Genomic DNA, 27,874 nt, shown 5'->3' on the forward strand with positions numbered 1-27,874 from the left:
TCTCTCCACAACAGCCCGATCACCAATTGGAAGTTGTGGGGGTGTAGTGTCCGATTGTACAAAATACCCAGGCAGGTGCTTAGTTTTGGTGGAGCTGATGATAAGGCCCCACCTCTTCGTGGCAAGCTCCAGGTTCAGCAACGCCTCCAACTTCTCCTCTGAGTGAGCAGCAATTACCAGATCATCGGTATACATAACGTGGTTGACCAATAGGGAGCCATCCTTTGACCGTACCCGGGCATTGATCAGCCTCCCATTGTATCTGTACCAGATGGAAATTCCTCCGGTACAGCCATCGAAGGCTTCACAAACTACGTGGTCTAAAAATATGTTGAATAATGTGGGAGCCAGAGGACATCCCTGTCGCACCCCAAGGTGAACAGGGAATGACTCCGACTCCCGGCCAAGTAGTTTTACCTGGGCCCGCTCATTATCATGAAGGTCCTTAATGATCGTGAGTAGAGGGTCAGGGACTCCGAAAGCACCAAGAATAACCTAGAGCCCAGGCCTACTGATGGAATCATAGGCCTTGACTAGGTCAATAAATCTTGACTTAAAGCTTTTGTGACTGCAGGAATTGATATTCTTTGGGTCTTTCGGTAATCTACGTGACTTTATCGAAAGACCCAAAGAATATCAGGTCAATAAAGCAGAGATGTAGGTTTTGTTGGAATTCCCTACACCTCTGCTGTAGCAGACGGACAGAAAATATGGCATCTGTGCAGGACCGCCCTTTCCTGAAACCACATTGGGGCTCCGCAAGCCTCTCCTCAGCTTGCCTGGCAAGGTGATTGAATAATCCTTTGGTTGAATAATCCTTTCCAGGACTTTTCCCGGTACACTGAGGAGTGAGATGCCCCTGTAGTTGTTACAGTCTGTGCGGTCCCCCTTCCTAGAGAGGGGGACCACCAGGGCATCCTTCCAATCCTGCGTAACCCAGCCAGTGGTCCAAACTGTTGTAATGATGTCATGTAGGGTCAGTCTGTGCACAAACGCCACACTCCCTCACCATGTCGCTTGGAAGATCATCTCTGCCCGGTGCCTTTCCTGGTCTCAGACTCTGGATCGCCAGAGTCTGAGACCAACCCCCCGCCCCCACACACTCACACACACCAACCGTCCACACACCGACATACACACCAACCCTTCACACACCCACATATTCTCCAACTCTCCACACACACACTCCAACCTTCCACACACATACACAAACAATCCAACCTTTCACACACACTCCAACCTTTCACACACACATACACTCCAACTTTTCACACACATTCCCACCTTCCACACACACATACACTCCAACTTTTTACACACACATACACTCCAATCTTTCACATACACTCCAACCTTTCACACACACATACACTCCAACCCTGCACACACACATACACTCCAACCCTCCACACACACTCCAACCCTCCACTCACACATACACTCCAACCCTCCACACAAACACATACACTCCAACCCTCCACACACACTCATTCCAACCCATCACACACACACACTCCAACCCATCACACATACACTCCAACCCTCCACACACACATACACTCCAACCCTCCACACACACACACACTCCAACCCATCACACATACACTCCAACCCTCCACACACACACATTCCAACTCATCACACACACATACACTCCAACCCATCACACATACACTCCAACCCTCCACACACACACATTCCAACTCATCACACACACACACATACACTCCAACCCATCACACATACACTCCAACCCTCCACACACACACATACACTCCAACCCATCCCATCACACATACACTCCAACCCTCCACACACACACATACACTCCAACCCTCCACACACACACATACACTCCAACCCATCACACATACACTCCAACCCATCCCATCACACATACACTCCAACCCTCCACACATACACTCCAACCTTCCACCCACACGCAGAAACCGACGCGCCACACACGCACACCCCCCGCACTGCACCCGCGTGACGACGGAGGAAGGGATGGAGAAGGAGGAGGAGCCGCTCACTCTGGGAGAAGTGAGGAGGAGGCGGGTGGTTGTGTGTGTGGGAGGAGGGTGGTTGTGTGTGTGGGGGGGGTTCCACTTCCCACAGGCAGCCCCAGCATTAGCATCAGCAGCAGCTTCACGCGCAGCGTCTCCTCGCCTCGCCAAGCTCCCCTGCGTTGCACGCGAGGTTGTAGGGCTCAGAGCGCGATTCTTCTTCTTCTTGTTGTTGCTGCAGCTGCGGCGACAAGAGTCCGCTTTATCCACCGTAAAAAAAAAACGCTGCGTTGCACTGCGGCGGTAATAGAGCGACGGGGTGGTTTTTGGTTTGTTAGTCCGAGACAGAAGAGGAGCAGCGACGACATCGGGTCGAGGCGGACACGAGGTACGTGCGAGGATGGGGGGGGATGATGTTGTTGGGACAGCGGTGGTCGGCGGAGAGGAGATCGAGAGACCGGGGGTGACCACAGTGCACGTAAGACGAGGCCGGGGAGACGGGAGAGAGACCTGGGGAAGCCAGGCCCACAGGGCAGACAGAGACGAATAGACGACCCAAGTGGCCAGGAGAGAGAGCGAGAGAAGAGGGGAACAAGAGACCAGGGGGACGGGAGGCAGAAACACAAAAGGGGAGCTGGGATCTAATCGGCTCATGGGCCAGCAATTGTTCAAGTCGTGTATCTTGTCGATGAGTCGTTCCTCCTGTAGCTGCACACGCGCTTGTTTGTAATCTCAGTGCTTGCTGTGGTTGATGGTTGTGGTGATGGTGGTGATGATGTAACCGAGCTTTTGACCCCTTTTGGTTGATGTTGTTTGAGTTAAGCGGTGATACGGTGTAAGTCTGAGTGAGGTAGGGGCCGCGTGGGGTGAGGGTTGAGGCCGTGGGGTGAGGCCCTGTGGGGTGAGGGTTGAGGCCGCGTGGGGTGAGGGTTGATGCTGTGTGGGGTGAGGCCCTGTGGGGTGAGGGTTGAGGCCGTGTGGGGTGAGGGTTGATGCTGTGTGGGGTGAGGCCCTGTGGGGTGAGGGTTGAGGCCGTGTGGGGTGAGGGTTGAGGCCGTGTGGGGTGAGGGTTGAGGCCGCGTGGGGTGAGGGCCCTGTGGGGTGAGGGTTGAGGCCGTGGGGGGTGAGGGTTGAGGCCGTGGGGGGTGAGGGTTGATGCCGTGTGGGGTGAGGGTTGAGGCCGTGTGGGGTGAGGGTTGAGGCCGTGTGGGGTGAGGGTTGAGGCCGTGTGGGGTGTGGGGTGAGGCCGTGTGGGGTGAGGGTTGATGGCGTGTGGGGTGAGGGTTGATGCTGTGTGGGGTGAGGCTGTGTGGGGTGAGGGTTGATGCTGTGTGGGGTGAGGGTTGATGCTGTGTGGGGTGAGGCTGTGTGGGGTGAGGGTTGATGCTGTGTGGGGTGAGGCTGTGTGGGGTGAGGGTTGATGCTGTGTGGGGTGAGGGTTGATGCTGTGTGGGGTGAGGGTTGATGCTGTGTGGGGTGAGGGTTGATGCTGTGTGGGGTGAGGGTTGATGCTGTGTGGGGTGAGGGTTGATGCTGTGTGGGGTGAGGGTTGATGCTGTGTGGGGTGAGGGTTGATGCTGTGTGGGGTGAGGGTTGATGCTGTGTGGGGTGAGGGTTGATGCTGTGTGGGGTGAGTGTTTAACCTGACACCGATGTTCCGTTCCGCATACCCGCGTGGCGCATCTCTGCTGTGCTTCTGGCTACTTATCTCCGCGAAGTTTTCCGTCGTCAATTCGAATTTCCCTCGCTTGTTTTGTGACACTCGGACCGCAGCCTTTAATGTCACTTCGCTCCGGCATCGTGGCGTGACACGACGGCCACAAGGCAACTGGCCATCATCATCATCAGCAGCAGGCCATCATCATGATCAGCAGCAGGCCATCATCATGATCAGCAGCAGGGCACGGGGAGACCGACAGCTTCTCCAGCACAGCATATTGATACACAAGGCAAAACAAAGTTGTTGTTCGCCAGTATAAATGAAAGGAAAGCATGGGGTGGTGGGTGTGTGTGAGAGGGGTTGCCTTTTGTCTCCAAAGTGCGGAGGTGTACACACCGCACAAAGTCCTGTAAAAAAATTGTTTTTTAAAAAAACTTCTTTCACACCGTACGTGCTCAGTCGGAGGTGCGACTTAAGTTCTCGCGTGAGACCCGAGTCGCGATATGGAGGAGGCCCCGGACGGGTTCACAGAACCCCCCACCGCTTGATGTCAGACCGCGGCCGGAAATCGATCCCCGTGACGCACCCCGGTGGGTGCACCGACAACGACGCAAGAGGCACAGAACAGGGGGGGAGGGGGGGCCGCTTTCTATCCGCGCTGTGGCTTCACCCAGGCCGCCTGTGCTGCGTGCGTGGGGAGGCTGCAGTCGCCGGCCCTCCCCGGCGTGTTTCCCCGTGAGCGAGCGAGCCTGCAGCCCCCCCCCCCCACACACACACACAGGACGCACCCCCACGCCTCTGACGTTCACGCGCAGCTGGTGCCGATAATGGCCACGTGGGCGGGCAGCAGCAGCAGCATCAGCAGCACGAGAGGAACAGGGCACCTTAGGTTTGTGCGTGTGCGTGCGGTGCAATGAGGGGCTGCGGCGGACAGCGCTGTCACTGCAGCACATCCACCGGCCCGCACACCGCAACAAGACGACATCGGCAGGAGTTGTCATTTGCCGCCCGACTGGTAGGTAGCCCTCGTCGCCTCGTGGTTCATGAAGACTCGCCGGTTGATGGGGCTTTAGAGACGCATTCACGCCAGCCGCTTGTGCGCGGATGCTCACAGCTGTACAATGGGAAAGGTGGAGAGGGAAAAGACGCCTTTTGTTTGTCTGGCGTGGTGGTGTGCTCAGAGGCACGTTGCAGAGAAGCGGAGGTTACACCTTTGTGTGTGTGTGATAGCCATGCGCATGATATCGTATTTTATTTTGCATAGCGTGCCTTTTAATTTGGTTGACTAAAGCTTTCGGTCACACTCCCACCGTTACTACCTTAACCAAGTTTTGTTACAGTACTGGACAGTATAGTGGCTGTAGCCAAACTAATCGTAAAACCCACGACCTATTGCTGCTGCCGCCTTACTAATTTCTAAGACTTGGAAGGCACCACTCGTGTTAATTGACACAAGCATAGAAGGATATTGTCATTATCTTTTACCTATGCATTAAAGTCACGTGCAACAATCCATCTAGCGCCTGCACACGAGTATATTTCATTGCTCCATCTCTGCAGTTGGGGTCCTCTGTGTGTTCTCTCCTTTGGCTGCCACTCACTCCATCTCGACCACTGGCAATCGTCCCTCGTCTCGATATGATGTCTCTAACTTGCATATGTTCTCCGATCCATGAGTTTCTCTTTTTGTCTCTCAATGTAATTCCAAGCATGCATATCGCCCTGCTTCTTGGCACATTTCTCAGCCTTTGTTACTTTTGATTGCTAATGTCCATGTTTTTAAACCATATGGCATTTTCAGGAAACGGACGCTTAAAAAAAACCCCACTCTTATATTATCAAACTGTTTTTAACACTTCGAGCGCATACTTTGATACACTTCTTGTTACACTGTATGTTTTCAGTTGTACTCAAAAGTTTGGGAAATTTCGAGCAGGACAGCAACTTGAGATGGTATTTTTTTGCCCTGGCTTGTGTTAAATCTGTGTTGACAGGAACAAGTGTGCCTTTATATACGTAACAATTGACTTGCAAATTCTGTGACCACACTACATATACTATACAATACAATTTGGCTTTATTTAGGTTCTGAATGGGACCGCATCTCAAGACACCGTACAAAAGTACGACAGGTGATTTATAAAATTACAATGTCCAAATAATGTTGCACTGCACTTTGAAATAATGTTACGAAAATAACTTTTCTGTAGTTACTATAATATAGTTTTAAAAAATGTGTTGTAAGCTTAAAGTAGCAACTAATATTCATTTGTAGGTTTTACAATACTGTACTGATTACATCGATTACTATAGTGTGGTCTTAATTCTTTTTCAAATTTCTCAAATCTGATGAACAGAGAAGTTGCTTTATTTAGCCCATTATTGGTCAGACGATTCGTTAGTAAAAGATACGTGCGTAGTAGAAGTTTTCAAAATTAGTATATTGTGATGAATGCACATTCGAGTGTGCCACAGATTGGCATGTATTCTGTGTGGGTGGCAGTTGTGCATGCACGCACTCGTGCGTGCGTGGGTGTACAATTGAATGAATGCAGCAAATTAAAATGAGAACTCTTATACTTTTTGTAAAGGACCTGGCTGGCTGCCTTTTGGTCCAGATGGGGACGAGGCAGCAGCAGCAGGGCCAGAGTGGGCGAGTGAAGGAGCTCGTGACACGTGGAAAGAGGCAGGAAGCTGGGTTTAGTTCTCAATCCTCCTGCAGCAAGGCTGTCACTCTTGAGTGTCGTGTGTAGCATGTGTACGTACTCTAGTCGATAGTATGTCAAGAAATATGTGATGTAAATGAGACCATCGTTATTATGATCATCACACTTGTTTACCCAGGAAAGCCTTACTTGAGTCTCAAAGGTCCTGTCAAGTGTTTGCAGTAGGGGGCGATTTGCTATATGTAATCCCAATTGAGTACTTGTAGATACATTTTCATCATTGGGATATTTAGTTATATATGTTGGACTTCTTTCGCACCATCCTTGCTAATCGGAGGTGTGGGAGGACAAACTAAACGCAAAAAAACTGTTCTAAAAAATACCAGTTATAGTGTGTTTTTTTTGCCTCTGGGCGGAATAGAATCCAGGAGCTTCTCGCTGTGAGGCACCACAGGTGTTACCACTGTGCCACAATTATTCGAGTTAATATTCAGTACATTGGGCCAGAACAAGTGGCACGGTGCTGTGAGCTTTGCGTCAATGTGCTGAGAGAGATAGAGAGATGGGGTTGGTGGAGTGTACTGTCAGAGAGAGAGAGAGGGGTTGGTGGTGTGTACTGTGAGAGAGAGGGGTTGGTGGTGTGTACTGTCAGAGAGAGGGGTTGGTGGTGTGTACTGTGAGAGAGAGAGAGGGGTTGGTGGTGTGTACTGTGAGAGAGAGGGGTTGGTGGTGTGTGCTGTGAGAGAGAGGTTGGTGGTGTGTACTGTGAGAGAGAGGTTGGTGGTGTGTACTGTGAGAGAGAGGGGTTGGTGGTGTGTACTGTGAGAGAGAGGGGTTGGTGGTGTTTACTGTGAGAGATAGAGAGGTTGGTGGTGTGTGCTGAGAGAGATAGAGAGAGGGGGTTGGTGGTGTGTACTGTCAGAGAGAGAGAGGGGTTGGTGGTGTGTACTGTGAGAGAGAGGGGTTGGTGGTGTGTACTGTCAGAGAGAGAGAGGGGTTGGTGGTGTGTACTGTCAGAGAGGGGTTGGTGGTGTGTACTGTCAGAGAGAGGTTGGTGGTGTGTGCTGTGAGAGAGAGAGGTTGGTATTGTGTGCTGTGAGAGAGAGAGAGGTTGGTGGTGTGTGCTGTGGGAGAGAGGTTGGTGTTGTGTGCTGAGAGAGAGGTTGGTGGTGTGTGCTGAGAGAGAGAGGGGTTGGTGGTGTGTACTGTGAGAGAGAGAGGTTGGTGGTGTGTACTGTGGGAGAGAGGTTGGTGTTGTGTGCTGAGAGAGAGAGGGGTTGGTGGTGTGTACTGTGAGAGAGAGGTTGGTGGTGTGTGCTGAGAGAGAGAGAGAGGTTGGTGGTGTGTACTGTGAGAGAGAGAGGTTGGTGTTGTGTGCTGTGAGAGAGAGGGGTTGGTGGTGTGTACTGTGAGAGAGAGGTTGGTGGTGTGTACTGTGAGAGAGAGGGGTTGGTGGTGTGTACTGTGAGAGAGAGAGAGGTTGGTGGTGTGTGCTGTGAGAGAGAGAGGTTGGTGGTGTGTGCTGTGAGAGAGGGGTTGGTGGTGTGTGCTGTGAGAGATGGGTTGGTGGTGTGTGCTGTGAGAGAGGGGTTGGTGGTGTGTGCTGTGAGAGAGAGGGGTTGGTGGTGTGTGAGAGAGAGAGAGAGGGGTTGGTGGTGTGTGCTGTGAGAGAGAGGTTGGTGGTGTGTGCTGTGAGAGAGAGGGGTTGGTGGTGTGTGAGAGAGAGAGAGGGGTTGGTGGTGTGTGCTGTGAGAGAGAGAGGGGTTGGTGGTGTGTGCTGTGAGAGAGAGAGGGGTTGGTGGTGTGTGCTGTGAGAGAGAGAGAGGGTGGTGTGTGCTGTGAGAGAGAGAGAGGTTGGTGGTGTGTACAGTGAGAGAGAGGGGTTGGTGGTGTGTACTGTGAGAGAGGGGTTGGTGGTGTGTGCTGTGAGAGAGAGAGGGGTTGGTGGTGTGTGCTGTGAGAGAGAGAGGGGTTGGTGGTGTGTGCTGTGAGAGAGAGAGGGGTTGGTGGTGTGTGCTGTGAGAGAGAGAGGTTGATGGTGTGTGCTGTGAGAGAGAGAGAGGTTGGTGGTGTGTACAGTGAGAGAGAGGGGTTGGTGGTGTGTACAGTGAGAGAGAGGGGTTGGTGGTGTGTACTGTGAGAGAGGGGTTGGTGGTGTGTGCTGTGAGAGAGAGAGGTTGGTGGTGTGTGCTGTGAGAGAGGGGTTGGTGGTGTGTGCTGTGAGAGAGAGGGGTGGGTGGTGTGTACTGTGAGAGAGAGAGGTGGGTGGTGTGTACTGTGAGAGAGAGGTTGGTGGTGTGTGCTGTGAGAGAGAGAGAGAGAGGGGTTGGTGGTGTGTGCTGTGAGAGAGAGAGAGGTGGGTGGTGTGTACTGTGAGAGAGGGGTTGGTGGTGTGTGCTGTGAGAGAGAGGTTGGTGGTGTGTGCTGTGAGAGAGAGGGGTTGGTGGTGTGTGCTGTGAGAGAGAGGGGTTGGTGGTGTGTACTGTGAGAGAGAGAGAGAGAGGTTGGTGGTGTGTGCTGTGAGAGAGAGGGGTTGGTGGTGTGTGCTGAGAGAGAGAGAGGTTGGTGTTGTGTGCTGTGAGAGAGAGGTTGGTGGTGTGTGCTGTGAGAGAGAGGTTGGTGGTGTGTGCTGTGAGAGAGAGAGGTGGGTGGTGTGTGCTGTGAGAGAGAGGTTGGTGGTGTGTACTGTGAGAGAGAGGGGTTGGTGGTAAGTGCTGTGAGAGAGAGGGGTTGGTGGTGTGTGCTGTGAGAGAGAGGTTGGTGGTGTGTACTGTGAGAGAGAGGGGTTGGTGGTAAGTGCTGTGAGAGAGAGGGGTTGGTGGTGTGTGCTGTGAGAGAGAGAGAGGTTGGTGGTGTGTGCTGTGAGAGAGAGGTGGGTGGTGTGTGGTAGTGATGGTGTGTGCTGTGAGAGAGAGGGGTTGGTGGTGTGTGCTGTGAGAGAGAGGGGTTGGTGGTGTGTGCTGTGAGAGAGAGGTTGGTGGTGTGTGCTGTGAGAGAGAGGGGTTGGTGGTGTGTGCTGTGAGAGAGAGAGGTTGGTATTGTGTGCTGTGAGAGAGAGAGAGGTTGGTGGTGTGTGCTGTGAGAGAGAGGGGTTGGTGGTGTGTGCTGTGAGAGAGAGGGGTTGGTGGTGTGTACTGTCAGAGAGGGGTTGGTGGTGTGTACTGTCAGAGAGAGGTTGGTGGTGTGTGCTGTGAGAGAGAGAGGTTGGTATTGTGTGCTGTGAGAGAGAGAGAGGTTGGTGGTGTGTGCTGTGGGAGAGAGGTTGGTGTTGTGTGCTGAGAGAGAGGTTGGTGGTGTGTGCTGAGAGAGAGAGGGGTTGGTGGTGTGTACTGTGAGAGAGAGAGGTTGGTGGTGTGTACTGTGGGAGAGAGGTTGGTGTTGTGTGCTGAGAGAGAGAGGGGTTGGTGGTGTGTACTGTGAGAGAGAGGTTGGTGGTGTGTGCTGAGAGAGAGAGAGAGGTTGGTGGTGTGTACTGTGAGAGAGAGAGGTTGGTGTTGTGTGCTGTGAGAGAGAGGGGTTGGTGGTGTGTACTGTGAGAGAGAGGTTGGTGGTGTGTACTGTGAGAGAGAGGGGTTGGTGGTGTGTACTGTGAGAGAGAGAGAGGTTGGTGGTGTGTGCTGTGAGAGAGAGAGGTTGGTGGTGTGTGCTGTGAGAGAGGGGTTGGTGGTGTGTGCTGTGAGAGATGGGTTGGTGGTGTGTGCTGTGAGAGAGGGGTTGGTGGTGTGTGCTGTGAGAGAGAGGGGTTGGTGGTGTGTGAGAGAGAGAGAGAGGGGTTGGTGGTGTGTGCTGTGAGAGAGAGGTTGGTGGTGTGTGCTGTGAGAGAGAGGGGTTGGTGGTGTGTGAGAGAGAGAGAGGGGTTGGTGGTGTGTGCTGTGAGAGAGAGAGGGGTTGGTGGTGTGTGCTGTGAGAGAGAGAGGGGTTGGTGGTGTGTGCTGTGAGAGAGAGAGAGGGTGGTGTGTGCTGTGAGAGAGAGAGAGGTTGGTGGTGTGTACAGTGAGAGAGAGGGGTTGGTGGTGTGTACTGTGAGAGAGGGGTTGGTGGTGTGTGCTGTGAGAGAGAGAGGGGTTGGTGGTGTGTGCTGTGAGAGAGAGAGGGGTTGGTGGTGTGTGCTGTGAGAGAGAGAGGGGTTGGTGGTGTGTGCTGTGAGAGAGAGAGGTTGATGGTGTGTGCTGTGAGAGAGAGAGAGGTTGGTGGTGTGTACAGTGAGAGAGAGGGGTTGGTGGTGTGTACAGTGAGAGAGAGGGGTTGGTGGTGTGTACTGTGAGAGAGGGGTTGGTGGTGTGTGCTGTGAGAGAGAGAGGTTGGTGGTGTGTGCTGTGAGAGAGGGGTTGGTGGTGTGTGCTGTGAGAGAGAGGGGTGGGTGGTGTGTACTGTGAGAGAGAGAGGTGGGTGGTGTGTACTGTGAGAGAGAGGTTGGTGGTGTGTGCTGTGAGAGAGAGAGAGAGAGGGGTTGGTGGTGTGCTGTGAGAGAGAGAGAGGTGGGTGGTGTGTACTGTGAGAGAGGGGTTGGTGGTGTGTGCTGTGAGAGAGAGGTTGGTGGTGTGTGCTGTGAGAGAGAGGGGTTGGTGGTGTGTGCTGTGAGAGAGAGGGGTTGGTGGTGTGTACTGTGAGAGAGAGAGAGAGAGAGGTTGGTGGTGTGTGCTGTGAGAGAGAGGGGTTGGTGGTGTGTGCTGAGAGAGAGAGAGGTTGGTGTTGTGTGCTGTGAGAGAGAGGTTGGTGGTGTGTGCTGTGAGAGAGAGGTTGGTGGTGTGTGCTGTGAGAGAGAGAGGTGGGTGGTGTGTGCTGTGAGAGAGAGGTTGGTGGTGTGTACTGTGAGAGAGAGGGGTTGGTGGTAAGTGCTGTGAGAGAGAGGGGTTGGTGGTGTGTGCTGTGAGAGAGAGGTTGGTGGTGTGTACTGTGAGAGAGAGGGGTTGGTGGTAAGTGCTGTGAGAGAGAGGGGTTGGTGGTGTGTGCTGTGAGAGAGAGAGAGGTTGGTGGTGTGTGCTGTGAGAGAGAGGTGGGTGGTGTGTGGTAGTGATGGTGTGTGCTGTGAGAGAGAGGGGTTGGTGGTGTGTGCTGTGAGAGAGAGGGGTTGGTGGTGTGTGCTGTGAGAGAGAGGTTGGTGGTGTGTGCTGTGAGAGAGAGGGGTTGGTGGTGTGTGCTGTGAGAGAGAGGGGTTGGTGGTGTGTACTGTGAGAGAGAGAGAGGTTGGTGGTGTGTGCTGTGAGAGAGAGGTTGGTGGTGTGTGCTGTGAGAGAGAGAGAGGTTGGTGGTGTGTGCTGTGAGAGAGAGAGGTGGGTGGTGTGTACTGTGAGAGAGGGGTTGGTGGTGTGTGCTGTGAGAGAGAGAGGTGGGTGGTGTGTGCTGTGAGAGAGAGGTTGGTGGTGTGTACTGTGAGAGAGAGGGGTTGGTGGTAAGTGCTGTGAGAGAGAGGGGTTGGTGGTGTGTGCTGTGAGAGAGGTTGGTGGTGTGTGCTGTGAGAGAGAGGTGGGTGGTGTGTGGTAGTGATGGTGTGTGCTGTGAGAGAGAGGGGTTGGTGGTGTGTGCTGTGAGAGAGGGGTTGGTGGTGTGTGCTGTGAGAGAGACAAGGGTTGGTGGTGTGTGCTGTGAGAGAGAGAGAGGTGGGTGGTGTGTGCTGTGAGAGAGAGGTGGGTGGTGTGTGGTAGTGATGGTGTGTGCTGTGAGAGAGAGGGGTTGGTGGTGTGTGGTGGTGATGGTGTGTGCTGTGAGAGAGAAGGGTTGGTGGTGTGTGGTGGTGATGGTGTGTGCCGTGAAGAGAAGGTTTGGTGGTAGTGCTGTGAGAGAGGGGGAGGGGTTGATGTTGTGTATGGTGGTGGTGGTGGTAGTGGGGAGTGTTATCGGTGACGTGCGCCACGGGACGGGTGAATGGGGTTTGAGAGACGGAACGTTCGCGCGTGGTCAGAGGAAGTGGAGGCGGCTGCGTGGGAGGAGAAGGAGGAGTTGCCGTGCCAGGCGCAGCTGTGTGGGAGGAGAATGCGCGCAATCGGAGAGCGATGAGGGACGGGGGTGGTGTGGAAAGAACACTGACCATGGGAAGAAGAGGGCTTGTGTGGGTGGGCGCGCGGGCGGTCGGATGTCTTTGTGAACATTTGTGCGTAGTGGGTGTGTGCGTGGGCGGGTGGCGTCAGCTAAAACCCCAAAGGGGAATGTGTAGTGTATATATAAAAAAAACCTTTTCAAATTAGCTCTGCCTTTCACGAAGACTATTTTCATACATTGAAAATTAATTTCCACACATTAAAATAAAGCGGACGTGCCATGTTCCCACAAACACTTATACATTTCATACAAATTTTCTTGTATTTTTTTTGCATTTCTGATGGATATATTTTCTAATGGAGCATTGATTCGACATTTGCATCTTAATAACACAATGAAGTCCATACAGCATCACTTAGCTTGCTTAGGGCATGGGGCAGTAACACAGATTGTTACACCTGTGTAGTTGATGAACAGGAATTATCTCCAGATTGTGTTTATTTAAGTGGATTCAAAATCGAGATATTATAATTCGAACGCAGAGGCATGGCATAAAACTAATGCAAAAACAACTTACCCACTTAAAGACTATGGCACATTTATTCTGCATGACAAAGTTTGATTAAAGCAAATCTTTTAAAGGTTTAGATATAATAAATTTGTTTGCTGCTAATTTCAAGAAGTCATATCGCGGCCGGTTTACGTGCTGAACGCGGGCACGTGTCCGAATATTCACAGAAGCCTCCACGCTTCCCCACAGGACAATGGGGCTTAATTTTCTTCACATACCGTAGGATAAAGACAACGAATCCCCCGTGTAGCCTTAACAGACTGTTAGGGCAAGTGCTGTTAGCGCGCACCTATGAAGGCCGGGACGGCACACGAGGGGCTGGATGACCAGCACGAAGGCCGGCCGCCTTTGTATCCCGAGTGGCGATGTTTGCACACCGCACCAGATACTCATTTGAGGCTGAGTCGAACGGTTCAAATAATCGTCACTGGTGTTGGTGGCCATGAGCAGGAATCGAACTCGGATAGCCAGGTTCGTAGCGTAACGTAGCGCTAACTGCTACACTTACGCTCCCCCTATATTTTGCTTCACATATCGCAGGACTCTCTTCTACCAGCCACTGTCTGTACCACTGAATCTTGGTGAGCCTTGTATCTCACATTGCTAGTGATCGTGTTAGGTACATTCACAGCCCTTTCTGTCAGTCCACTGCTGAATGAAGGTCTCCCCACACCTTGCGGGCCATTCGGGATATTTCACCAAACTTCACGCTGATCAGTGGGGAGGGGGGGGAGTGCAGAACTGCTGATGCTGTACTGCCCTCTGCTGCCCACAGTGCCTATGGCATGTCTCTTGCACATTGTGGTGGTCGCCCATCCTTGCGCTATCCAGGCTCATCACTGCTTGCCTTCTGGGATCTGATAGGATGATGGGGGGTTATTCTGAGTGATTTGTCAAAGACGAGTGCTCAATTCGGTTGTATTGCCTCCCTAAACCATGTAGTCTCCGCACTCAAACAGGATTCCAGCATCTACGCTGGATACAAAGATAACATCATCACAGGGTGGGGAGCTCTATTTTGTAAATTAAATCAAAAACACGTGGCAAGAAATAAAGTTTCGCTCACTGACTGATATAGGGTAGCCCCATGTGGCGATGTCCAAATTTTGCAACCTGTATTTAATGATGATGAGCATTATTATTTACCCTGGAGATCAGGGGCGGAGCCAGGATTTCAGGCCGGGGTGACATTCAACAAATGTTAATTTCAAGAATGATTTAGAGAGTCAGGCTGTTGAACTAGGCGCCATCGGTTGGCGACACACTCTGACAATGCAGTTGCACGGAGTCCACCAGACCGAGTGTCGTACACTTATACGCAGAATGTGACCCCTGTCACCCCCCCCTGGCTCCGCCCCTGCTGGAGATCCTCACTGAGTCAAGACACTGCTTCAGGAAGGTCCTGCAATTAGACGTTTGACTAACTGCATGAATAAGCATTCGATATGCAGGATGAATCACTTTCATACGAGGGAATAGCACTCAAAGCTCTGCACAGAGTCCAATGCTGTACCATCTCTTGGCCGCCTCTCGGTGCACCTGCAATATGCCGGCAGTCTCCTATCAGAATCCTAACCAGGCGGCTCGACGCTGCTTAGTTTAATGGGATCTGATGAGACCGGCCAGAGTTTCAGGGGGGAGCCTTGCTTATAGCCTGCCACACGGGAAACATGGATCCCCGTTGCTCTTACAAGGGCTTGTCAGTTAGCCATGCATTAGACCAGTGTTATTTTAGTCAACATTCTTTAGTTTAGCAATAGTCGTAGTCTAGCCGACAACAATCTTTGCAATGTTAGTTCAGTCTCAGTCTGTGGGTTAATTTTTTTTCATTTGTGCATTGGGATCTACGATTAAATGTGCCTTACAAATGTAATTCATGATCATTCTCTTAGTCTCGTTGATACAAGCAGTCAAAACATTGTCCACTCTTATTTATACATTTGGTTTAATGTGCGGGGCACACAATCCCATCCTCCTCTCCCCCCCCCCCTCCCCCCATAATATTTGGACATTCAATCAGTGAAGTCGGTCATCCTATTTTATCTACATATACCCATTTACCGTTTGTTTGTGTTCCGCAGTACACTGCAGTCTCTAATAATGTTACTAAAGTATGTCGGTCTGCGTCTTCATCAGACTCATTCGCTTCATCGCATCAAATCAGCGATGCCAAGGTGGGCTACCTTAGCCATCGTCAAACTTGACGACTTTCATCCACTCATCGTAACCTTTGGCTGAATAGAAAAACTACCACTGCGTACCGACATTTCCATCTCCTAACTTGATGAAGGAAATGAATACCGCACGCATGACATGAGTGCCGTTGTCTGTCACCACCCCCCCCCCCCCCTGCAGGCTGTCGCACGGCGGCGGTGCGGTGACGACGGACGGCCTGGTTGTGGGGACGGCTCGGGGCACCATGGCGGTGGTGATGAAGCCCAGCACGTTGGGCGAGCTGCAGCTGTTCCGCGTGCTGCAGCGTGCCAACCTTCTGTCGTACTACGAGCCCTTCGTGGCGCAGGGGGGCGACGACGTGGCGCAGCTGTGCGAGGCGAGCGAGGAGGAGTTCCTGGAGATCATGGCACTCGTGGGCATGGCCAGCAAGCCCCTGCACGTGCGCCGCCTGCAGAAGGCGCTGCAGGAGTGGGTCAGTTCCACCGGTAGTTGCGATACCCTCACTCCCGCCAGCGGCACTTGCCACCAGTGTTGCCAACCTGGCGAGTTTGTTTGGTAGATTTAGAGATGTTCTCTGGGGTTTCCAAGGTGATAAAATGTTGTCAAAGTGACGAGTGACAAATACCGTGACTTTCTCAGACTTAAGCAGATTTAGGAGAGATTCCAGCTCTGTATTAATGACCATGTATGAGTTTACTTTGTTTAAAAGTTAGTAAAGCTGTCTTGATGGTTTTGACAACTTTTAGAGGTCTACCTTGCGACACTTAGCGACCCGAGTATTTATTTTGTGACTTTCCACTTCAACGAGCTACCTACACTGCTCAACCACACTCCCCGCCAGGTTTATGTACATTACGCTCACCACCGTTCGACCATTCCACCCGGCCTGTGCGTAACAGTGGCCGTGCGTAACCGTGGCCGTGCGTAACAGTGGCTGTGCGTAACAGTGGCTGTGCGTAACAGTGGCTGTGCGTAACAGTGGCTGTGCGTAACTAACAGTGGCTGTGCGCGTGATTTTGGTGACGCAGGTGAGCAACCCCGGGGGGTTCAGCCAACCGGTCACCAAGCTCCCGGCGGCGAGCATCCCGCTCACGCGTGTTCCGGAGCTGTCGGCTTCTGCTGTGGCGCGCCCCAACCCGGCGAGCAACGCCCTCGAGGCGCAGGTGAGCAGACGGTGACCGCGTCGTGCCACTCCAGCACGGCGAAGTTCTGCCGTCGTTAACTGCTGTCGGGCAATTGCAAAACGTTTGCCGTGTTTTGGGTGAATCGATGAAGGGATGTGGCCTCGCAAACGCGGGAAGCTAACCGCGGTGCATGTCCGGCGTGACGAGGTGAAAACAAGTAATGAGGATATGGATTTGCGTTTGGGGGACGTTAAATATTTCGGCAACTTCCAGTGCCTTGCAGCTCATCTCAACCATTGCAATGCCCTGCGACGGTCTAGCCAAGGGGTACCGGCGCCCCATTTGCAGGTGTTCCTGTGCGGCACGAGGTGTACGCAGCATTGGCCTACATGGTTTTAGTTTTCCCACAAATAATTTCTGTGTGCACGCAATTTATGTGAATGCAATGCAAATGATGTGCTGTGTTTTTGTTATGCTAATGAATAAAATCAATAATAGATGGATGAACCTCTTATTCCAATGGGTGATAGTTGAAGCTTGGGTTGGTGAAGGTGGGGGGTTTGCATAAAATGCCCTCTGCCCACGACGCATCTTGCAACGCCTGTCTTGTGTACACAGTGGTCACGCATCCAGGCTGCTCTATCCAGCTGAACCCTGCTTGGTTTCAGAGGTCTGTCAATACATTTCATAAATGGGTAAATTATTGATTCTCGCACACATTCAGTTGATTGCACATTTTGTGGTGAGTGTGAGAATCGATTTTAATTGATGGCTCTGTTGTTACGTGTCTATTGTGTATGGAGGGCAGCGATGCCGGTTGTGTCAGTGGATCACACGAGTAAAAACAGGACATGTCTACTATGAATGTAGTAGACAGTAGAGCCAATACTTTGGTTCTCAAGCTGCATCGACAGGGCTGGTAGAAAACGTATACAGGGATAAGAGACAAGTTGAAGTGAAAAATACATTAACTCGGGTAACTGTCAAAAAGCCCCCATAATATTGAGCCATTATCATACAAAGACGTATATTTGAAAAAGGACGTGCATATCATTGATCCAAAAGGGTTATATCTTTCCATTCATTTTGCTTCATTTATAAATTCCATTTCCATATGAACGTATAAAATACGTTTTAGCAAGCATCGTAAACATGCGTAGGATGACTTGTCATTGCTTCTCCCTCCAGAGATGATGAGCGTGAATGTAGAAGACGTATTACGCTTTGCAGGGTATAATTTTAGCCATTTTCGGAAAGAGCCACTTCGCGAACATTCATTTCCTGCTTTTGTTGCCCATTAGGCCATGCGATTGTGGCTGGGTGTGATTGGCAGTGTTGGCTGAGTGTGTGCTGTGCTGCACTATTTATAAGCTTTGGTTATTGTGTGCTGCCTTACTCATCCGTTAAAGCTGGAGTGCTGGGAGCTTAATTGCAATGTCATCGCAAAGGCTTCACTGCCGACGAGGGTTGACGATGTGATGAGACATCCTCAGCACGTCAGCCTGGTGGAGGAGTCTATTAATTTCAGTAACTGCACTTTATTTCTCTCAATTATCCTAATTTAATTTCAACATTTGAAGCAGAGTAACCAGAACATTCAAAGTAATTGCGTAGATTGTGCCAACCCAAAAACTTTATCCAGACATTTATCCAGATGAGTAAGGAAACTTAAATACTGTACATCATGCATCTGTGTAGAGTAGCTGTTGGCTGGTGCAGTCTCATTTAGTCTAGTTGTGAGGCGCAAGGGTTACAAATGCGCCACCCCTGCCGCCCCCAAAAAACTGACTTAGAAACGGGGAGAGCTGATGCGTGTCCACATTGAGCTCTCCTGACCCGTGCTGCATCTGTGGTCCCCGCCCTTCCTCCCCAGGTGCGCTTGGCCCAGAGTCTCGTGTGCTGCTCCTCCAAGATCGGCCGCCCTGGCGGCATGGACGCCGCGACCGCGACCGCCGGCTCCCACGCCGCGCCGCACGGCCCCTCCCTGGCTCACACGTCGGCACAGGCTCGCATCCACCCGGCGCCCGTCCACCCGGCGCCCGTCCACCCGGCGCCCGTCCACCCGGCGCCCACGCACGGCCAGCACCAGGTGGCCAGGGCCGTGATGCTGCCAAGCGCCCCGGCCGTCGAAAGGCCCTCGCCTCCCCTGGTGACCGCGCGCGAGGTTCGTGAGGGACCGCCCGGTGGTGAGGGGCTTCTGTGTAGAGTCGGGAGGAGGGGGCGGAAGGGACCTGTCTCCGTGCAGTGACACACTCGGCTTGGTCACTGAGTAGAAGTAATGGCATTAGTGCTGTGGTATTCGGGGCAGCCTCATTGGGTATCGATACTCTTCCTCAGGAGGTGCCCTTAAGTAATTTCACTGTGCGAGAGAAAACAAGTTCTCATCGGGAACTCTCGCGGTTAAGAGAGAATCATGCAAAATTTTGAGTCGAAGAACGATTTTCCCCACTGCCACAATCTCACCTCGATAGATTGAAGTTTCTTACTCATAAATTCTGCAACATCTACCAATCCTTCATCCAAAGCAATAAATTAAGAGGCACACACCACCACGCTTGGCTGATTACCATCTTCGCCAGATAACAAATTCAGCTTTTTTTCAGATTTTAGTTCACGTGTCAATCAGACTGACTTTTAGTGCCTGTCACCTCCGCATAAGCATTCTTCTTGCATGTTTCACACCCGGGGGGGGCGGTCTGCGCTGCCTTGAGTAAACCTACCGTGTGCCAGTCTCCGCCCTCACGCGCGCTGCTCTCGCGTGTCCCCAGCGGGAAGCGCAGCCCCCGGCGCCGCTGGCCGTGCAGCAGAGGCTCTCCCCGGCCGACTCGGGTTGCCGCTCGGCTGACGAAGGCCCCGGCTCGCCGCCATCGTCGCCGCCACGGGACCTGGAGCCCGGCGCGTGCCTCGACGACGCCTCCGTTCAGAGCATCGGGGAGTCGGCGCGGAGGCTGCTGAGCTCCGCGTCGACGCCCGCACCGCCGCGGCCGAGCCCCGAGGAGCTCAGGGAGCTGCTGCGCGGCAACCGCAAGCAGGGTCGCTCGCTGGCGCACATCCTCGACCTGCACGAGAGCGACCGCCGCCGCATGGACGAGATCCGGAGGTACAGCGCCATCTACGGCCGCTACGACTCCAAGCGGAAGGATGGCCGGCAGCTCACCTTGCACGAGGTGGGTGCTCGCTTGTTGCTGTTGTCCGGTTCCTCTTCCCGCTCCACCTCCATTTTTTTATTAAAAATAATCTTTACGTGTTTGTCAACCCGTTTATACAATTCTGTAGGATCCAACAAAGGAACCGCTTGATTTACCACACGCTTAAACATGGACTGCGCTTAATCATGTCAGAACTGCACATGGGAGGTGCTACCTCCTCTCATGAGTGAGGAATTGAGTATTTGCCTAATTGTGCCTGCAGTGAAGTGCAATCCATCACTCAAAGTATCGATCATTACCAAATAATTTAATTTAAAGGAGGCACATGTGCAAAAATATCTGGTGACCATAGATGTCATCGAATGGCTTTCCAAATTCAACACAGTCATAAATAAATGCGTGCATTGCTTTTAAAACACCATATGAATGAAATAATGAAAGAAAAGTATCTTTATGTATGTCCTACCCAGCACCCTGCATACAATTAAACATTGTGTAAGTGTACATTACAATACAGGAGAGGCTGCAGAAGGGAAGGGGACGACCATCCATACACAATGCAGTTACAATCGTAATAATAATAATCGGTGGTTTCCTTCATGATTATGCTTTGGATATGGAAGGCAACAAGAGTACCAAGAGAAAATCATGCATACGGGTGACTAATCTAAAAAATATATATATCCATGCAGATAATTCAACAACCTACCAGTTGTACAGTAGTGTGACATCCACTGGCCACCTTATAACCTACCGGATTGGAAGCATCACAGGACATAATGATCTTTGTACGATCCAACAACCCCCACATATAAAGCTTTGGATTACACTTGGGGTACAGGGCGCTCGGCATCTCCTGCACCATGTGATCCCGGTGACACTTGAGCGGGCGTGGAAGATGCGCCGGCGTCGGCGTTGTTCGCCATACCGTCCAGCTTGGTGGGGGGGGGGGGTGGGTGGGCAGCCAAGCAGGGGGGATCGAGTTCCATGCCATGGGGTCGGTATTCGTGCGCTGCTCGCAGATGACGGTGAACGAGGCGGCGGCCCAGCTGTGCGCGCGCGACCTGACCCTGCTGATTCGGCGCGACGAGCTCTTCCCGCTCGCGCGCCAGGTGGTGCGCGAGTCCGGCTACCACTACAGCCGCAAGTACTCAAAGTACGTTCGACGCACGCGACCCACGCCCCCTCGCCGCCTTCCTCTGAATGTTCCTGAATCGATGGACTGGACGCCACGCGCCTTGTTTTTCTTGACTCGTTTGTGATACTCATCGGAGTTCCTTGTACGCCCCATCCTGTGTTACATCTGTCAGGTACCACTTTGGAGTTGGTCTGGCAACACACGTAGTGGTCTTTAGGGGTAGCGATATCTCTGCAGAAAAAAAATGTTGTATGATCTTAGCAACGTCAGTGATTTTGGTTGCTCGGTTATATATTAGGTCGCTTAAATCTCCTGCCTCTTTTCCCTTGAAGGACTTTTGGATGAGCAAAGACCATCAGGCAATAATGTCAATTGAGAATATAATTGTTCGCTCTGTAAAAAGGAAATGAGGTTTAAAATGATAATAATGCACGTGAGACACTGTATGTAGAAACTGGTTTAGCGACTGAAATTATGCACCCCCAGAAGGCATTGTTGCTGATGGGTATTTTAAGAAAATGCTTTTATTTTTTTGGAGAGATGTAATGCGGAGAGACGTAATGTATCCTTATTCACGTTGTAATTTACAGTCGTCACAATGATACTACATTTTTTTAAGAACAATGCGAGAAGGGGAGTTTGCTTTTTCGTTTGGAACTGAGACACCATTCGCTCGCTTGTACGTTCACAGATCTAAGTACATGGAGAGTGCGTTTTCGCTTGTGGCAAAGAGACCCCGACTGGAGGGGGGAGGACTCTTCAGCCGTGACGACACCCCGAACCCCCGCACGGTGCAGGCTGAGCTCGCCAAGCTCAAGAGACAGGTGCGTGCACAGTGTGGGGACACAGGCACGCGCGCCGAGCGACACGGGTGCAGTGGAGTGAGACCGAGCGAGCGAGTGGCACTTTCGGGGTCATGGTGTAACTTGCCGTGCGTGTGCGTGCCCCAGGATCGCCTGTTTGAGATTGAGGACCGACTGCGCACGTTACGACAGGGCCAGGACACCCTGCAGGATCAGCTGGTGGAGGCCAAGAGCACGGGGGCTACTGCGTCCATGACTCAGCTGCAGGTTTGCTCGCACACCCAACAACGCCGATTTCATTCCGATGCTGCTGACGTTAATGTTCCTCGGACCTTTGCCCCTGCATGGCCTCGTGCATCAGATCTGGATTGTTCTAGGCGTCTGACATTCCGACCCACATGCTGGGAGCTTCTTAGTGACTGCAGACGCTTACATTTTTGAACGAGCTGGCACGACCATTGTAAGATAAAGGGCATTTTTACTTTTGACACTGTTCTCTCTCATAGTGGTTGTATTGGTTCTCGCTGCTCTTTGAAATATGCACTCAACAAGGATGGCGGCGTAATTTTTCCACGATGTTTCAGGGATGTTCAGTAGGCGTGGAACAATCCTTAAATCCGTCGCTTAATATTTATTACGAAATTCACGATAAAAACATCGAACCACCTGTCTGAAAATTTATATCTCAGGACTTGTGTTGTATTAATGGGTTCACATCACCCCTGCAGCCACTAGAGGTGCTGTCTGACACTGCAACGTTAAAATAAGCATTTATTCATGAATCGAATTGCCACAATCGTGAATGGGTGCAATTTGCCGAATCACTTCGGAGGTGAATATTTACACTCCAAATTGTCCAATTAGTCCAATTATCATGGCCAGATCGACCGGAGTCTGAAGTCAAGATGAGTGAAGCAGGGACAATGGAGCCTGGAGTGAAGCCTGCCTGTTTCAGAGCCCCCCGATTAGATCTTGTTACAGATCTCTTTTATATTGGGTTTGAAGTCCAGGCATATTACCTGCCATGAGTTTGTTGTCCTTACCCCGCACCTATGATGGTTGGCTACGTAGAGTACGAAATACATTTTAAAAATACTCACAAACATACTGTGCCAAGACACAAGCGTGGCCTGTTCGACAAGCTTGTGATGGCGGTTGCCACCTCTTGCGGACCCAAAAATCGGATCTATCATGGGTTAAAGAATATCTGACCATACCGGAAGTGGGGGGAGAACTACATGCACATTAGGGCTGAACGATTTGGGAAAAAGATCTAATTGCGATTTTTCTGACAGATATTGCGATATGATTTGCGATTACATTTTTTTAAGTCAAGCTTCAGTTCAATATTCACTGTGTAATAGATTTAAAACAAGCATTACCACATGAAACCACCAAAATATGAACTGCTCAATATATTCTAATGCAAGGATGAGAACTTAAAAGATATGCATTGCTTCCAACATGTATTTGTTAAAATGTTTTAATTGAAATAGAACAATCAAACATAGAACAATTGTTAAGTTATATAAATAAAGTTATAATATAAAAAATAAAACAATTTCAATAAGTAAGTAGTAGGACTTTTCAAATCGTAAACAATCGCAGCCTTTGCGATTTGCTAATTGCGTTGTTTCAAATTGCGATTTCGATTTGAAATCGATTAATCGTTCAGCCCTAATGTATATGCATTGTATCCAGTTTCGTATTATGCAACTTACAAAAACTTGGGCTTTTAATGTCCCGGGAAGGCTTGGAGATTTTCCAGGATGGCTACCTCAAGAAGAGGGCGATCTGGGAAAATCAGGGACAGGTAGCAACCACAGCTATGACGTGTCCCCACTAGGTGCGGCTGGAACTGATACAGGCCGAGCAGCACGCGCTGAGTCAGGAGCAGGCCGAGCTGCTGCGGCGACAGAGGCGCTCGGATCGCTATTTCTACAGCAAGCAGCAGCGCGGGGAGCAGGGCACCCCGGAGGATGGTGCCGACGACTCTGACTCGAGTGGCGACGATGCCGCAGGTACGACCCATGCCCCCCCCTCCCGCCCCCTCGTCAAGGGAAAGAGTGTTTTGTGTCATTATTATTTCATCATTATGATCGTTTACCCAGGAAAGCCTCACAGAATCTCACAACTCTGTCAGAATAGTCTTGCCAAGTTTTCGCAATAGCGCAGCGGTGGTGGAGGGCGGGGGGCAGAGAGATGACCGCTTTGTGTAATCTCAATCGAGTGATTCGATGACACCTGCAGAGAATTGTAACCGAGGCTGTGCGTGCCCAGATGCATGGGAGGATGGCGCCTCGGACTCGAGTATGGCCGGCGCGCCTGGGTCCGGGGAGCTTCCCGGGAACTACCGCCCGAGTCCGCTGGTGCGGCAGCAGCTGGTGCAGCGCATGCTGATGGACGAGGGGCTGCGCTTGGCCCGGCAGCACGCCATACTCGCACCCGCGGACGTGCCGCACGTCAAGGCCGAGCCGGCCTGGTCTGGTGAGCCCTGCTGCTGCTCGAGTGCAGCCAGATGTCACCGTGCACTGTGCGTTTTGTTGTACTGCGATAGTCGTTGCAACGAGTTGACTTTGCCTCCGATTTCTATAATGCGGTCTACACGTTTTGCCGACTCCTCTCATTTGTGCTACATGCCCTTGCTTTACTGTGGATTGGAATACTTTCCTTTCATGCACAAACTCGGCCTTGTGAATGCTTGTCTTTTGTGTATCATTTCATCCTCATATAATCTTGATTTAAGAAGCTTGTTATTGCTCCCCTGTGTTTTCAGTGCATTTCTCTGTTCCTGTCTGCCTTGCTGTAGACTGCTGTTCAACTAAAAGTAAACGCATTTATTTTTAAATGATCATCAATTATGTTCAGTCTTTTTCATGAACAAGCTACCACACCATACAATGGTGTATATGACTGAAGGTTTTGCTTTTTCAGGGTGATTGTCCATTGACTCGTTGGCTTTGTGCTTGTGCAGATGCAGAGGATGGAGCAAACGAAGACAAAACAAGTGCAACTGAATCCGTGAACCAGGAAGAGAGGGTCGATGACAGTAGCCCCTCCAATGACAGGGGAAATGGGCAGGTTGAACCTAAACTGGAGTCCTAAAGGGCATTATTTGGGTATAACAAATCTGCAGCTGTTGCGTTGAAATCAGATAATATTTTGTGGTCTTTTTATTTTATTTATGAAACTAGAAAACTATTTTTTAACCCCGACATTGGTGGTGTTACACCAGATGTGCTTGCTACAACGTGGGCGTATGGACCTCACTCTTCAGCACGGCACATCTCCCTATTTATTTGTGCGGCTCTCCTGCAAATCGGTTGCGATTGTTGTGTATCACTTTCTTTTGGCAGTTAAACATTAAATGTGGTTTCTTAATGCAATTAATAAAAAAAGCCTACGATAACCCATGCAACCAGGTAATTGCATCAGCGAATGTTTCCATCGCGTAACAGGCATGCAATCCTGTATCTTCGCTGCTTTTAGTCCTGTACACTGTGTGGTAAGGCACTGGGGCCAGAGGTGGCATGAGGACCTGTGTATGGGGGGAAACATATTAGGTCTCTGCATAATACCACACTATATTTTACAATATATACTAAGACAGACACCCCCAATTTTAGCATTTTCAGGCTTTTGGGGCAAATTCTGTTTGCGAGCGCCAATGAAGGTTGTAATGGTGCATAAACCATCCCTGGCCGCCTTGGTCTCCCCAGTGCTGATGTTCATACACTGCACCAGATGTTCATGTTTAGGAGCTGAGTCTACTTAAGGGAGGCCCTGCTCCAGTTCAGATATATGCCACTTGATGTTGACTGGAAGTGGGAATCTAACTCGGGCGGCCAGGTTCAAAGTGAAGTGCGCTGACCACTACGTCACTGAATCCCCACAGTGCGTGTGTAAATATACACCCTACTTATGCTCAAATGCCTTCTTGCTTTCCATATTTGTGGATTTGTATGTAAAGGAATCTCAACATGCCAAAACAAAGGTACAGCGATTCTACTTTTAAATGTTTTATTTATTGTTGTCTGTGTTGATGTGGATCGTGCAGAGTGAATGTATTGTGCAACATAGTGAAACGTACTCGGATTGTAAATGTTGTGGATTTGCTCTCCAACACACCGGTGTGCTGTACTAGTAACGAATTGGCATGTTCTGTTCATGTGACAAACCTTATTAATTGGCTGTGTCGGATGGTGGCGGGTTTAATGACACGTTTATATTTACGCGATCTAACCCAAAAAAACCTGTATTATGGATGCCCATACTATATTAAAGTCTTATATATGCACACAGTAGACAGTTGTGTAGTTATTTGTGTAAACCAATAACTCTTACGTTATCTCAAATACAATGTAACATTTTTAATTTTACTATTGTTCCAGGAGTGTTTTTTGTTGCTGTGTAATGTTTATACATTGTAGCTATTTGGGCTTGCGACGGCTTGGGAAGGCCTCATCCAGCAGTGGATTGAATATGGCTGCTAATGATAGTGTGTGCTTAGAAATACTTGTGATGGTATTGAAATTCATGTGCTTGTGGTTTGTAAAAGCACATGTGCATTGAGAGTTGTGTTTATTATTACGTAATTGTTTTTTTTAATGTGTATATTCAGCAATAAAGAAAAGTTAATTGATTTTTTTAATTGCTTAATGATTGTGAATTATTCAGTCGCCTGCCCCCGCATTGCTAACATTGACAATAAATCACACTACGGTACATTCTCTACAATTTTACAGCGAGAGGGCCCAATTGACAACTTGAGGAATAGGAATACTTTGCCCAATTATGTGAAAATGGAGGCTCCCCTGGGCAATCAAGTGAATCAATTTTCACACAAACTGTGAGAGAAGCCTTTATCCAGATGACACGGAATGAGGTGCGGTGTTTTAAGGGTCACAATTCAAAAGCTGAACTAGGTTTATTTAAAGCAATATGTTTTACACTTTCAATGTATTACATAAAATCACAACTAGCATTGACAGCAGTCGCTCCACAGAAATTACAGACACCACACCGATGCTCTGTGCTAACTTTTATTCTCGGCGTAAACCCCGCACTACCTTGGGTGGGATATTTTGCTAGAAGAGCCTAACCTACTGCTGCCTCAGTCCCCAGATTCTCAAACGCCTTACCACGTGCCTCGGAGCAGCACTGGCTGGCATCACACGGACGCTGCGAGCGGCCTCAAGAAGGCAAGACGGCACGGTCTTGGCGGCGCCTATTTGTGATTTACAGGCCCGTTCATTTATTACACGCTCACCCTTGTTCATCCGGATTGACGCCCGACTGGCGAATACACACCCTGCGTGTATTCGGTATGGGGGTCCCGAGGGTGGTCGTGGCGCTGCGATCCCCCCGATCTCTCATGGTCTGCCCTTGTCGCTTAAGATTCCAAACCCAGCCCCGTCCCGATGTCGTGAATGACTCATTGCGGCTGGCCCGGTGAACCTTTTTTTGCGCCCATACAATATGAAGCCAACCTCAGGGGGGGGGGGGGGGCACCGTAATGTAACCTTGCCCCCCCTGCGAGGATCGGCCAAATCTTCCTGGCACCGGGAAACCGTGGGACTTTTCCTCCCAGGGATCCTTCGGATTAAAACGCGTTTGTGCCAGGAAATACCCCCGCTAGGACCCTACCACGTGTGTGCATTTCGTGTGTGTGAGTACCTGGTGCGGTGTGTAAACATTGCCACTAGGGAGACAAAGGCGGTCGGGCGTGGTGCTGGCCACCCACTCCCTGGTGTACCGTTACCGGCCTTCATAGGTGCTCGCTAACAGCACTTTCCCCTACAGTCTGTTAAGGCTATATGGGGGATCTTTATCTTTGTGGGGGCCAGGGGGGGTGGAGTTGCAGAGTTGCTTCGAGGCCGTGGCACCAAAATAGCAGTTATACAAATTACTTGCGAATTCCTTTCCCAGATAGATTTTCAGTGATACATGCAGATTGGAAGTAGGTGTTTGGGAAATATGGCACTGTGTATAATCTCCACACGCCCAGTATGGAGTTTTTTGGCACAAATTCAACATACTCTATATTCAAAACTTAGCAATAAACTGGTCACATGTGGTTAATGTTGTAGGTGTTCCGGTAGTTTATTGACATCATTGTTTGGTTTCCCATTACATATGTACCAGATGATATTGCCAGATTTGTACCGTAATTGTTTATGCCAACACCTTTAATTTGTTGGCAACCAGACGTTTAGAGAAAGGAAACCTTGCCAGTTGGATTTGTCAGGTGTTTACATAGTTGCACGGGAACTGCAGATTTATGTCACAAAAATGTAAACGTTTGTCGCTCATTATATTGAAGATATGTTTAAACATAAGCCATCTCTCGTACCAGGCCTATTGTTATACAGTATGGTATTACCAAACAGTACTTTGGGTGTGGTGTACATTGCCCAAATAGCTTTAATTGTGCACGTGGTCTTCACAATGTCATTTCCCGTGAGCGTTAAGCCCAAAGTCTTGAGCAGATACCGTGGGCAAGATGTTAGTTAAGAATAAAATACTTTAACAAAGGTCCTCGAAGTAGTCTTACTCATTTTAATTTAAAGCACTTTTTATGTTCATTTGTTGAACATTTCAGCA

The 27,874-nt window shown here is 50.5% G+C and overlaps 1 protein-coding gene across 4 annotated transcripts; it reads left to right on the top strand.

Moving 5' to 3' along the window:
* Positions 1–1,853: 1,853 nt before the first annotated feature.
* On the top strand, positions 1,854–25,922 carry NAB1 (NGFI-A binding protein 1). 4 transcript variants are annotated; one of them, XM_032946259.2, is made up of 11 exons: positions 1,854–2,043; positions 15,238–15,529; positions 16,086–16,220; positions 18,055–18,345; positions 18,950–19,348; positions 20,353–20,486; positions 21,160–21,292; positions 21,419–21,538; positions 23,118–23,292; positions 23,552–23,758; positions 24,246–25,922. In XM_032946259.2, exons 2-11 carry the CDS (start codon positions 15,302–15,304, stop codon positions 24,374–24,376), a joined length of 1,953 nt encoding a protein of 650 aa, XP_032802150.2. In that variant the 5' UTR covers positions 1,854–2,043; positions 15,238–15,301; the 3' UTR covers positions 24,377–25,922. The 4 variants fall into 4 exon arrangements, with proteins under 4 accessions (XP_032802150.2, XP_075912587.1, XP_032802148.2 ...); XM_076056472.1 differs by lacking the exon at positions 1,854–2,043 and adding an exon at positions 2,068–2,394 and having other exon boundaries at positions 24,252–25,922; XM_032946257.2 differs by lacking the exon at positions 1,854–2,043 and adding an exon at positions 2,069–2,394.
* The last annotated feature ends 1,952 nt before the right edge of the window (positions 25,923–27,874 follow it).

The sequence above is a fragment of the Petromyzon marinus genome, chromosome 4, assembly GCF_048934315.1.
Source record: "Petromyzon marinus isolate PM22_M1 ecotype Great Lakes invasive population chromosome 4, UKy_Petmar_22M1.pri1.0, whole genome shotgun sequence".
In the NCBI taxonomy this organism is placed as follows: Eukaryota; Metazoa; Chordata; class Hyperoartia; order Petromyzontiformes; family Petromyzontidae; genus Petromyzon; species Petromyzon marinus.

Excerpts from the sequence above, each read along its gene's own strand:
- NAB1 (XM_032946259.2), top strand. The coding sequence starts at position 15,302 with ATGGCGGTGGTGATGAAGCCCAGCACGTTGGGCGAGCTGCAGCTGTTC. Across the intron at positions 16,221-18,054 it reads GCAACGCCCTCGAGGCGCAG|GTGCGCTTGGCCCAGAGTCT; the intron begins GTGAGCAGACGG and ends CTTCCTCCCCAG. Across the intron at positions 19,349-20,352 it reads GGCAGCTCACCTTGCACGAG|ATGACGGTGAACGAGGCGGC; the intron begins GTGGGTGCTCGC and ends CGCTGCTCGCAG.